Source organism: Poromitra crassiceps, assembly GCF_964638095.1.
Source record: "Poromitra crassiceps genome assembly, chromosome: 22".
In the NCBI taxonomy this organism is placed as follows: Eukaryota; Metazoa; Chordata; class Actinopteri; order Beryciformes; family Melamphaidae; genus Poromitra; species Poromitra crassiceps.
Window position 1 is genome coordinate 21,127,881 of NC_139647.1, and position 13,536 is coordinate 21,141,416.

Sequence of the window (13,536 nt, forward strand, 5' to 3'; positions counted from 1 at the left end):
GAAGTGTCGGAATCAATAAAAAATGCACTGTATGAGAGTAAAATGTGTTAGAACATGGCAAAAAATGCCAAATTCAAGCTCCGCCAAAAAACAAACAGTATTTTGGATGAAAACCAGCTGAAAATCATGGTTGGCAGCCAAATTCACTATGGAGCAGTAGACTAATATCTTATGAGTGCTTGTATCAAAGCAAATCCTTAGAAAGTGAACCAGAGCAATTTTACAGATGTTTTACTACAGGTATGTCCAGGCGGACCTGATCTGGGCACATTTTGTGCGCCATTTGACTTTTCTATGGTAGAAGACTGAGATACATTTACATATCACTATAGGTACTCGGTGAATATGCGTTATATAAAGGTTGAATACCACACACAGTAGTCATGATTGCACATCTCGATCATCTTCCTGACTCTCATCAATGTGGACTACTACTACTGTGGAAGGCACATTTATAATAGATTAAAAAAAAATGTGCCTACTACTACTACTGTGGAAGGTGGACTACATACTTTCATATAAAAAAATATAAATATGTCTAAGCCTAATTTTGCACAGGCCCTACACTACCAAGCATGACAACACACTAGGGGTGTCACGATACACTCATTTCACGATACGATACGATACACGATATTGGGTTCACGATAACGATACGATACGATATTTTAACAATATTTTTTTTAACAAAAGTAAAAAAAAAAAATGTATTTATTTATCATTTATTTAACATGTGAGTCGCGTTGAAATCGAAACCTCTTTTCAAGGGAGCCCTGGGAAAATACTGGAAAAATAGTCTTTCATTTGAAATACCGGTACACAAAATACAAAACAAATGCTGTTTTTGGAAATTGTTATTATAATAACTAGAAAACAACATGGAAGATAATGCTTCTCTTGCAATAGATGTTTGTTGCATGGTGAAAGAAAAATAAAGCATACAATCTATTTCTTAAATAACTCATGCTCAATGGTCCCTAAACTTATGTAATCTTATGTACCCCTTGAGCTGTTTTGCCATGCCAGTAGTAGTCTACCCCCTCACTCATGCGTGTTGATTCTGCTAAATTTGTTCTATTATTATTCAGGAGCAAATTATTATTATTATTATTTATTTTTTTTACGATATCATTTTTTTCTGACGATACGCATATCGTGACGTTTCGATACCGCGATATATCGTGCAACGAAATATCGTGACACCCCTACAACACACCACACAGAGCCAGAGGCTCCTCCAGCAACACAGCAAGCCACCGTAAGCAGCAGCTATACGATGTGAACATAACAGAGAGCTCCTCCTCCTCCAGGAGCTCCAGGAACAGATGAGTAGAGGCTGATGATGAATCATTTGTACCCTGCAGGGGCTCATTCATCTCTGGGGAGTCAGCAGGTGAGCGGGGCCTGTCCCGCCGGAGGAGTAATGCAGTGCGGATGGATGGTGAGGCTGGCCCGGCCCACCATCAGGAGGTCAAGGGGGAAGCAGGTAATAAAAAAATAGTCAATAGACGCGAGTTGAAGGTGGGTGTGAAGTGAGAGGAAAAAAATAATATTTGGACAGATGCTTTGGGTCACCTTCACTGACTAAAGGACTGCATATGGAGCTAATTAGACAGGCATTGTGATTTAGCATTTTTTTTTTATTATTATTAATAATTAATTCTTATTATTATTTTATCCCCCCCCCCCCCCCCCCATTTTCTCACGAATTGTACTTGGCCAATTCTGCTGCCCCACCCCCTCTACCGATCTGGGGAGAGCCGTTAGACACGTCACACACGCTTCCCCCCGATACATGTGCAGTCGGCAGCCGCTTCTTTTCACCTGACAGCGGGGAGCTTCAGCGGCAGCAGGACGTACAGTAGCACGTGGGAGGATGTGACTTTGCGGTTCTGATCCAATAAGACCGCTTTACACAAAGGAAACTATAGGGACCATCTTGCGATGGGATCACACCCGCCGCGACACCCGCACCCTGAATATGGGCCAGGGGCGTAACATGTGTGTGTGTGTGTGTGTGTGTGTGTGTGTGGGTGTGTGTGTGTGTGTGTGTGGGGTCTTCATTTTGATGTCAACTCCACATCTGTAAAGTTTCGTGACTGTATCTTGCACGGTTTTGACGCTACTGCGGTGACAAACTCTGTCCACTGTCAGACGTAAACAGCTGGCAAACTACTCAAAACAGCTTCTGTCCACACACACACGCACATGCACACACATGCACTCACACACACACACACACACACACACACACACACACACACACACACACACGAGGTGAAAACAATACCAGCCCCGAAGCCGCGGCTGGTAAAAACATTATTGCAGCGTCCCCTCTGGGGGCAGTAGGGAGGTAATGTATTTGCCCGTGTCGTGTCACGATGTACGGCAAGGTTAAGATGAAGAGGCACTCTCTCTTTTACTAGAATTCATTTTGCTGCTCGGAGCTGCAGCCCGGCAAATCATTCAGAAGACACCAAGAACATGACCGTGTGATCCTGGAGAGGCACCACTTTATTTATGTGGCTGGTGCGATGAGGCTCTCGAATAAAAAAAGTAAACTTGGAGTCGATCCTCAGAGAATTCTGACATCGAGGGAGGAATTTCTAGGCTTTGAACTTAAGGCTCCGGACGAGGACGCAAGGGACCGGCATTTACATAAAGCTCGTTCAATTCATATCTGTCAGTCTCTCTCTCTCTCTCTCTGATCTGCTGTTCTGATGTCTGAATCAAAAGAGATCGGCTCAACCCAGAAAAAAAGAGAGAAAGAAAGAAAAAACACCGCCAGCGCAGGTCCCACGGCTGACATGTGCCTGCACTGTTGTCAGGGGATTGTGACTAAATTGTTATTATTACAGTATCTTAAATGTCAAAATGATTTGATTCATCCTTATCATCCTTATCGACATCAAGCCCTCAAAAAGAGCCAGTTTGTGTGAGCGTCTGTTGAAAATAGGAGAAGGTGGGGAGGGGACTGCACTTCAAGAATCCCTATTCAACTCCTTTCCAGGCATCACAAATCAACTCTTTGTAAACAGAGAATGGGTGGTCGGGGGGTCTTAAGATCCATTTGTACCTTGCTCTGACATTGACAGTGATGTCTGGAGATAAAACACACTTTGCAGGGTACCATCATCCTTCCCTGCCGGCACGATGGCTATTTTTGTCCGCGGTTAACTAGATCTAAACATCGAATTTCCGGTCCTCCAGCCTGTCGAAGACGGTGACATGCTGTGTTAAGCTATTGTGAATAGAGTTAAAATGATAAGCATCGAGAACGGAATCGCATCAAAGGAGCCCGGTAGCGGTGCTAATCAGTTTATCGACAGTGTCATCACGTTTAATTCCATTACCTTGGTGATGACCCTGAGGAGAAAATGGATTAAGATAGCGTCTTAGCGGAACAAGAGGGCTAGCTTTGTGTTCACTCCAACCTGGAAATCATGTCATCCATATAAGCTCATTCACACCTCTGAAATGATGCTATATAGTCTAGTCCAGTGATACTCAACTTGCGGCTCGCAGGCGCCCCCTGTGTGGCCCGCGATGGAATTGCAAAAAAAAAAAAAAATGTACAGTGCACCTGAACGCAACATGCAAGATACCCGCTGAATAAGTGTCCAAATGTTCATGTCATTCTGGCCAATACTCCACTTCTGTTATAGCATTTCAGCCTGGAATATGGAATATCTTTCAATAATCTATGATTTAGCTGCTAAATTGTCAAATACCGCCGTCTGCTCGCTACCCAGGCACTTATGTACTGTATGTACTTAACCCAACTAAATTAACTGGCCGTGGCCCCTGGCCTTCTATAATTTCACGAAAGTGGCCCCCGAGCAAAGCAAGTTGAGTATCCCTGGCATAGTCTCATTCATACCCTGAGTTGATATGCCTAGTCCCTCCTATACAAGCTGATCTCCCCCCCCCAATATAGTCATTTACTGTATATCTGCAAACTATACATCATGGACCTCCAGATAGGAAGGTGTTGATTTAGTATTGAATTGTAGAAGTGTTTACACGGTTCATTGAGAGAGAACAATCGTGAAGGTGAAACCTAAGATCTCAATTTCTAGTGAATCAAATTCTAGTGAAAATTCGCTCTGTGGACCCCCTGCACGAACCCCACTTTGAGAATCAATCCTCCAATGTGTACCTATGGATGATGTGCTGGCTCTGCAGGTAGTCCAGGGCCAGGGCCATCTCGCAGACGTAGAGTTTGACCGCGTCCTCGTTGAACTGCACACTCTGCTGGAGGTGGTAGCGCAGGTCTCCTCCCAGCAGGAGGTCCACCACCATGAACATGTCCTCCTCGTCCTGGAACGAGTACCTAAGACCGGGGGGGAGAGAGGGAGGGAGAGAGGGGGGGGTCACGAGGTTCCGACTCAGGCCGGTTTGAAAAGGCGACACATACACTGCCTGATAAAGCCTCCTGATCACATGACCTCACATCTACGGATCAGTCTTGTCTCCAGCGATTTCCAGAAATTACAAAGTGGACGGACCAATCAGGGACCTTGCCTCGTAGTTGACAACGTAACCGGCCAATCAGGGACGCCGCAGGCCAAACAGCATGGTGGCTCCTGAAGCAACGAGTGGTAATGTTACCCTTAGACATTTTCGCCGTTCTTCCGAGTGGATTTAGACTGGATTTGGCAACACTGATTGGCTGAAGGAATTGTCTGTCAAGGCGAGTACACTCCCACCCACTGAAATCGATGTGGACGGCTCAGAGGCCAGACCGATACGTAGAGCGAAACAGAATGTGAGATCACGTTAAGGATGGTTTTAACCACGCTAGCTACACTGTACATACAGGCTAGCTACACTGTACATACAGGCTAGCTACACTGTACATACAGGCTAGCTACACTGTACATACAGGCTAGCTACACTGTACATACAGGCTAGCTACACTGTACATACAGGCTAGCTACACTGTACATACAGGCTAGCTACACTGTACATACAGGCTAGCTATGTACATACAGGCTAGCTACACTGTACATACAGGCTAGCTACACTGTACATACAGGCTAGCTACACTGTACATACAGGCTAGCTACACTGTACATACAGGCTAGCTACACTGTACATACAGGCTAGCTACACTGTACATACAGGCTAGCTACACTGTACATACAGGCTAGCTACACTGTACATACAGGCTAGCTACACTGTACATACAGGCTAGCTACACTGTACATACAGGCTAGCTATGTACATACAGGCTAGCTACACTGTACATACAGGCTAGCTACACTTTACATACAGGCTAGCTACACTGTACATACAGGCTAGCTACACTGTACATACAGGCTAGCTATGTACATACAGGCTAGCTACACTGTACATACAGGCTAGCTACACTTTACATACAGGCTAGCTACACTGTACATACAGGCTAGCTACACTGTACATACAGGCTAGCTACACTTTACATACAGGCTAGCTACACTGTACATACAGGCTAGCTACACTGTACATACAGGCTAGCTACACTGTACGTACAGGCTAGCTACACTGTACATACAGGCTAGCTACACTGTACATACAAGCTACACTGTACATACAGGCTAGCTACACTGTACATACAGGCTAGCTACACTGTACATACAGGCTAGCTACACTGTACATACAGGCTAGCTACACTTTACGTACGCTGTGCAAACAAACGCAAAGTCTGAGCACGTAGAATACACACATGTAGTACAGCACCCACAGTATGAATACAGTACACAAACACACGTGCAAAGCCAACAGTGGAAATACATATGCAGACACATGCTTGTACAGTAGGTATACTGTATATATATATAAACCCACACAAGGACAGACTGTGCAAGGCCATATCCACATACAGCCAGAAGACACGCGCTAAACATGCATCTTGCGGTGCCCTGAACTTAAACTAAAACATCAATAAATCAACAACCATTATGTAGCATGCATATTTATGCATGTGGGCAGGAGTTGGTTTTTGCACGTGGACGTATACACTTCCTGGCAGACCGCAAACAGGCACAGTGTACAGTCATAGATAAACACCATCATCATTATCCTAACAGCGCGCCACTTGTTTGAAGCGATGTAAAAAGGAAATAGGAACTGATTGCCAGATTATAAAGCTTGGAAAGGGCCATCTTTGCTGGCTGTGACTTAATTGAAGACGGCTAGTCGTCCCCAGCGGTCGGCCGAAGATTCTCGTCAGTCGGTCACGCGCATCAAATTGAAATGCAGCCTCTTAACGATCTAGCTTGGGGATTCTCCACAGTTTCTACCCCAGGCAGGCAGGCAGGCACACACTGAACAAAACATCAACCAAACAATGAGATCTAATACCTCATCTAAGGAGAAGACTAAAGCCAGAATCATTTCTTAATAGTCCTCCCCATGCAGTAAGATGCTCTCCATTCGCAGAGGCAGAAAACGAACTGACCCCATTGTGATTTCTGCGATCAAATATGGCTGCTACCGAGACAAATTAAAGCTGTGATACTGCGGTGTTATTACTTCTTTTCGTTACTGCAGGTTTCCTCTGTACCTTCAGGCCTTTGGTTGGGGTGGGGCGGGGGGGCGTTGGGGGGCGGGATGGGGGGTGTTGCAGGGCATCGTGATTGGACCTCTTCAGGTGCAATTTCCTGCCTTTCTAGAAGTGAGAAATGGAGCCCTTATTTGGTGCAGAGTGAAAATCATTCGATCTCCTCCACAGATTAGTTCTGCCACGGAGCGACGGAACCTTTTCACGCTGCTATTTGGGTCTGCAATCCTCTCCCGGAGGAACAGGCAGATTAATTGATGAAATGGCCCCGCGCGCACTCTGAATAAAGGGGTGTCTAGTGAAAAGAAAGCACACTCTCTACAGAGAGATAACCCGTTCACATCTCTCTCTCAGAGGAGAGCAAGACCTACCGAGAAGATTATGCTATTTCTCCTTGATGCGTTTAGATTGGGACCGTCTGGACGCATACTGATTCATTGCGAAAGCAGTGACAAGCTTGCGACAAGGTGACGTTTTTCTTTTCTGTAAAAGGCAAAGCTTTGTTCGCATCCCCTCCATCTCGTCAGACGCGCCACCAGCCGATGCAGCGGGACAGTCGTATGGAGAGGCAAAGTGACCGCCTACTTCCTGCTTCAGCACTGTACCAGAGATTTTCACCCGCCATTTATTTTCCCATAGACATTTCGTGAAATGCTTATAAAAATAGTTTTACTACGTCAAACCAAACGGTACAGCTACATTTAGAATCGGGAGAGACCATAGAACATTTCACTCGGACCAAAACTTTAAAAAACAACATCAAAAAAATATTTTCTTTAAATCTTTATTTTCTTTAACGTTTTGGTCCTAGTGAAATATTATGTGGTCTCTCCTGTTTGTAAATATATCTGAACCGTTTGGTTTGAACACGTAAAACTATTTTTCTAAGCATTTTACGACATGTCTATGGGAAAATAAACGGCGGATGAAAATCTCTGGTACAGTGCTGAAGCAGGAAGTAGCCGGTCACTTTGCCTCTCTATGGCACGTACTCGACAGGAAGTGACAGTTAGAGCCACCTCCGTCGGCCCTCGCAAACCGACCTGATCCGACCCCTCGAGTGACGAGCCTGGCTCTATGAAAACCCGGCACGGCCTCGGCAGATGGCCGGCCCCGGGGTTTGTTGTTTGCTGTTGGCAGGGTTCCCTTACCATCATCACCTTTTTCATCACCTCGTTGTCAAAGCCTGATTGCTGCTCTCCGCTTGACAGGTGAGTTCTTCTTCTGAGGCGGCGGCTGTTGTGTCATCGCAGCGCGTGGCACAAACACCCGGGCCCTCCGCGGCGGCCCGACGCTGAACTCTCACGGTCCCTGAGAGAGAGAGACCGGTCCTCGCGGTCGCTTCCCACCGAGGTGTTTGCCGAGGCGACAACGAGATGTCAACTGGAGGCGACAACCGGAGCGTATGAAAGCGCCGGCGCTGACAAGCCTCGTCACCTTTAAAACTCGCCAAGGACAGAGAGCAGGACGGAAATAGACTATTTTTTGGGAACACTTTTTCTCCAAAATAAATACAACGTGCTCTTCCAGATCTGGGCGTTCAGAGGCACACAGACAAATAAACAATCCCCCTGCTGTCATGTGGATAGGGGGCACTGGTTAGACAGCAGATGAATAACAATGTTTGTTGACTTCTTTATTAAACCAAAGATGACATTGCAGACAAGATGAAAGGTGATGTGAAGGTTAGGAACAACCTTCAAATCAATGATGTTGCCAGCAAAATGGTAAAGACCTTAACACGCTGGCCGATGGAATCCGTCGAAGTGATGTTTTTCCACCACCAACCTCATTTTACCTCCTGCTGCTCTGCTGCCCTCTTTGCTGTGCAGAAATGACCACAATTGAGTAAGAGCCTGTTTTACACGAGGCTCGGAGGAGCTGCCGGGTCAACGACCTGGGTGTGGATGAGGGCCCGGCAGTGATGATCAGGGGGTTCTGAGGAGAGCGCTCGCAGTCCAAAGCCACAGGGAGGGAGGGAGGCCACGTGGAAGAGCCAGGACCGGACCAGACTGGGACATTCGCAGCATCGAGAGAGCAAGGTTAGCCGGCTGGAAGGAGTACAAGGAACAGGCTGAAATAATCAGGCCACAGTGACAAATGAGCCCAGGGAGGCTGAGAGGAGAGGGGGAGAGATGGAGAAACAGAGAGAGAGAGAGAGAGAGGAAGAGGAGAGGGGTGGAGATGGAGAAACAGAGGCGGAGAGGAAGAGGACTTTTGAGGAGAAAAGTGAGAGAGGAGAGATTGTGATAAAAGTTTTCTGTGGCCTAGATAGATGTGATGATAGAGACAGGGCCTGTGCTGGAACGGGCTGCATGACTCAATCACGAGACACACCGAGGATACCTGCAACCATGCTGCTTCTCCCACCGCCGACCCCGGGCCAGACACCCCCCAAAAGACCCCACCTCCACTGGCCCGAGCCAGTCATCCCCAAAAGACCCCACCTCCACTGGCCTGCTTTCACAAGGTGAATGTCACGTCCTCAGAAGTTCTTCTTTAAAGTGGTGTGCCGGGCAGTTTCGGGAAACTTATTAAGTCCCGCGGCGTTGTTCGTCCAGGGCGAAATAAGTGTGTGGATGGATGCACAGCGCACATTTCATCACTGACGAACATCGTTTGAGGTGAAAGTCCCACACAGGGCTCGTTATGATTGCTGACTTGGGGGGGTGTAGTGGTGGCTAATTTGCTCCACTATCACCCAGGGCTTTGTGATCCATTCAGACCTGGAAATCAATATTCCTAATGGAAGTTGAACAGGACACAAACATTCATCTTCTCCCCTGCGTTCTCTCCTCTCCCTCACTCACTCTGGCTCTTCTTCTGCGACTCTCTCTGGGATGAAGGAATGCACGGTGAAAGGAGAAGTGCACTCCGCCGCTCCTTGAAGTGACTCGCCCGTTTTGGGGTTTTGAGATGAGAACCTTTCAAATGTTTGAAGGAGATCTCCGGGGACGTTCTTTCCCAAGCTCTAACTCTTTTTTCGACAACAGCCGCAGTGACTTCCCCCTCGCTGCCCTCATCACTCTCCGGGACTCATTATCCCCAGCGCTGCTGCTGCTGCTGCTGCTCCTGCTGCTGCACCTTCCATTTGGCCGTGATTCACCGCTGCCTCGCCGGCGCCCCCCGAGGGAGAACGGCTGATGGTGCTTGAGTGATTTGTTGTGATGTAATGCTTAAGGCGAAACTGTGCTTTTATAATGATGTACACTCTGCAGGGCCGGGGGAAAATCAATTCCACTACGCCCTAATGCTACCCCCCCCCCCCCCCCGGCTACGTTCGACCACACAGAACAGATTGTAAAAGGGAGTTACAGTGCTTCCTGGGGGCGAAGCAAGTGACCCCCTGCAGTTTGGGGCTTTACGTACATCCAAGGAGAAAGATGCAGTCAGCGTCTTCTCGTGTGTCGTAGGAGGATTTGTGTGGATTTTCGTGCGCGCGCCACCAGATAATAGCTAATTCTTTTTTCTACAAGGTAAATCCATTTCAATGCACTCCCACACATCTATCTATCCAGCCGGGCAGGGAATGGCGCGCGATAATTACTGTGGGTTGCAGACTCGACATCCGCCCGGCTTAAGGCGGAGGCCCCCCCCGTTAGCCAGCTGCTGGGATGCAGAGTGGGTTTTTCACAGGCTCGTCTCTCCTAACGACGGGAGGGGAGCCTCTTCAAACGCGGGGCGGGATTCTTCTCAGGGACGTCTCAATGGAAGCGAAAGCCCGCTTTAAAGAGAGAAAGAAGCTGTGTACAAATCCTCTTAGTCTGCTCATCTCTCTTTTTTTTGGGGGGGGGGGATTTGCCATTAATCAATGCCAAATTCCTTCTTAGCACTGTCTTGTGCACCCCTCCCCTCCTCCCCGCCTCCACCGCACGCTTTCTCCCCTCTCTCTCTGTGATTGCAGGAATCGTTACTTCCTCTGACAGCTTGTTTTTTGCGAGCTGCTTTGCCTCTCATTCTGTCCGGCTCCACCTGACTCTCTCTCCTTCTTCTTCTCGGCTTCCTGGCATCGATAAAAAACACTCCTGTGAAGAAGCTTGATCAAAGCCGCCGGCCGCTTTCTCGTTAGCTGCATCTTTTGTTGTTTGTCGTTTGCGAAGATGCTGAGTTCCCAGAATCCCCCAGCTGCTCCATCTCAGATCCATTAATAATAATGTTGCAGAGTGCCCCAAACGCCAAACGCCACAACAACAATAACGACAACGCTCTATTCGACAAGTCTGTGGATACTGGTGGCAACTCTGACTGTGTTAAACTCCATACGCAGGCAGTGAACACCTAATTAGGCTGGCGGTTGTGATACATGAGGTACGGTAGGCGATCGGAAGATGAAGCGGTGATCTCGTTACCTGTCGGGCTCAGACAACGGTCTCAGCCGACGGCTAAATAAAGCAGACGGTAGTTTATGCGAAGAATACAGGTGCAGCGGCGCATAGCAACGCTGTCACGCACATAATGCTGACAAACTGTCTGCGTGAACCGGAGCAGAAATAACAACCGTAACACAGACCCCCATCTACAATCAAATTGGGAGCGTGGACAGTTGTGTGATGGCTTAAGTGGGTGGGCCTCAGTGATGTCATCAGTGATGTCATCAGTGATGTCATCAGACAGTTTTGTAGCATGGACTAGTGTCCTCTAGAGAGAGAGTGGCATCAGCGGAGGACCAAAATGCGAGACTCATTAACCAATGAACAGCCAGGAGTGGGTCTCGCGCTACTTTTGCATGCTAAGATAAAGCTGATAATGTACAATTTGATTCAAGGGATGAAAAACCCTTTCAGAGTACAACACAAACTGTCTATTTTGCTGCAACTCGGCAGTGCTGCTTAATCCAGGACCTTACTTCCTGGAACTCTTGAGAGTAAAGAACTGGTCCATTGGAGTGAATGGAGATGTCGCAACTCTCCTTACACGGCTCTGGCATGGACGTCCAGTGATATTATAGGACAAAAGTTGGCTGTGACAACTATGATGTCACTCAGTAGTGATGGCTAAGTGGAGGCTTATGTACGGAGGACGGTCAAGGTTTTCAGATGAAAAAGAGAGTAGGGGTGATGGAGAGGAGAAGAAGGGGAGGAGAGAAGAGGGAGGAGGAGAGGAAGGGCGAGATGAGAAGAAGAGGGAGGTGGATGGAGACGGGAAAGAAAAAGACAAGAAGTGTCAAAGTGGACAAAGGGAGAAAGAGTCTCCTCCCTAGAGATCGAGCACACGTGCTATAAATTGCTTTCTTTCTTCTATGTCTCACTGTCCCGACTTCTATGTCCCCCGCCCTCGGGGGGGGGGGGGGGCGGGGACTTTCCTTGATTTTTTTTTTTTTTTTGCTCAACGAAGAAGGGCTTCAGGTCCTGGAGATCATCTTCAGTGCGGTCTTGTATGATGCCATCTTCATGCATGGCGAGAAGAGACCAATCCAAAAAGCATTCCTGCTCAGCCTCTGTCTGCAGGCTTGGCTCGCACAATGAGGTTAGCATGATTGATACTGGTGCAAAGTTAGTTTAGAAACTTTTCTCTTTCATCCTTCTCAGGTGGCTTTGCAGTTTGCATCCGGGGCTGCTGATGTAACGCTCGAAAACGTTGAGACAGCTGCCCGGGTTCAGGGTGTCTGTGGGTGCTACACAAACTTTGTTTAGCATACTGTTAGCTGTCGTGCTTCACTGTGATAAGAGCCAGAGGCTTGTTTCGCCAGACAGTAACAGCTGCGGACGGACGCGCCGTCACACCACTGCTTTTGCCAACCTTCTCGTCGCCCGATCGGTTCTGATGGTGGCGGCAGACAGACTGCTGTGAATGTGTTCCCTCTATGATGCTTTTATTTGCTGCTATGCACACTTCCCTGTGCTTCCCTATAGGGAGGTGTTCCGGGCACGTCCAGCTGCGGAGGAGGTCTACCACGGATCCACGGACCATGGACAGCGACAACACGCAGGAGCGTCAGGAGGACTCACCGGACTGATTCTACTGAATGCAGCTCACCTGAGAGCTCATCAGAGACTATCAGACAGACAGAGTAAAGCACGATACAGCTGAACAGTCACGTGGACTTTTCGTGACGTTTCCTGACCCAGAAGTGAGTTCCCCCGTTGAAAAATCCTTATATAAGGAGTTTTAAGGCTGGAACCAAGCCAACCCGTGACCTACTGAATCGTGAGTGACCATAAAACATTCAGTTTGGCGCAAAACCAAAAAATAACAAGCGGGGAAAAAACTTTTTTTTTTTTATCCCAACTTCCAATCATGGAAACCCTCATTAGTGTTTTGCTCGCACCGGTGTTTAACCTGCCTTTTCGACACAAAATGGCCCCCGTGAAAAGGGTCTATCGTTAACAGAAGCTGGCTGAATCTTGTTTTCTGTGCGCTCCCCGTGAGACAACCGGACCGCTTTTCCCCGCGCCTCTCTCTGAAGTCGACTCGGAAAGCAGAGAGAGAGAGGAGGTGTGAAGTGTGAAACTTAATTCCCACATAGCTGCTATGATGATGATGCTGTACAGTCAGTGTCTTTGTCACTAATGATGACCATTGAAGTAGCAGTGTGTGGATGCAGGGCAGAGAAGAAGAGAGCAGTGGTAAGTAGAACAGAGGAGGCTCTGGCAGCGTTACAGTCCTGCGGGAAATTATACTATAAAAAATACACAAACGTACGACTGTATATAAACTCATTAAAATTAACTCGGGTTTGTTCTAGTAGAGTGGCTTCTCTAGCAGACTAAAATGTATATTGTGTGTAGATCAAACTTTAATCACGCACAACCTGGTGAGGAAATGAGCCCAGGACTTATTATAGTTATATATTATAGTAGCTGCTGCTTTTTTTTTTTTTTGAGGAGGTAGAACTAGATGAAGAAGAAGAAAGATGAGGAAGGGCAGAAGAACTTCCCGCAAGAGCAAAAAACATCATTAAACCTGAAAGTATCTTTGAAATAACTAGTCCTCCTCACACTGCCTGAGTAGGCATAAGCATATTTATTAAGCATAGCCCGGGGGGGGTCAAA

General features: G+C 47.4%; 1 protein-coding gene across 1 annotated transcript in view; it reads right to left on the minus strand.

The window, feature by feature from the left end:
- stk32c (serine/threonine kinase 32C) overlaps nt 1–13,536 on the minus strand; it is a gene marked incomplete at its 3' end in the record, with an annotated part of 32,579 nt that overhangs the window by 17,273 nt on the left and 1,770 nt on the right. The window contains exon 2 of the mRNA XM_083658439.1: nt 4,160–4,333. Coding sequence (XP_083514565.1) covers nt 4,160–4,333 — 174 coding nt within the window. The remainder of the gene's footprint in view (nt 1–4,159; nt 4,334–13,536) is intronic.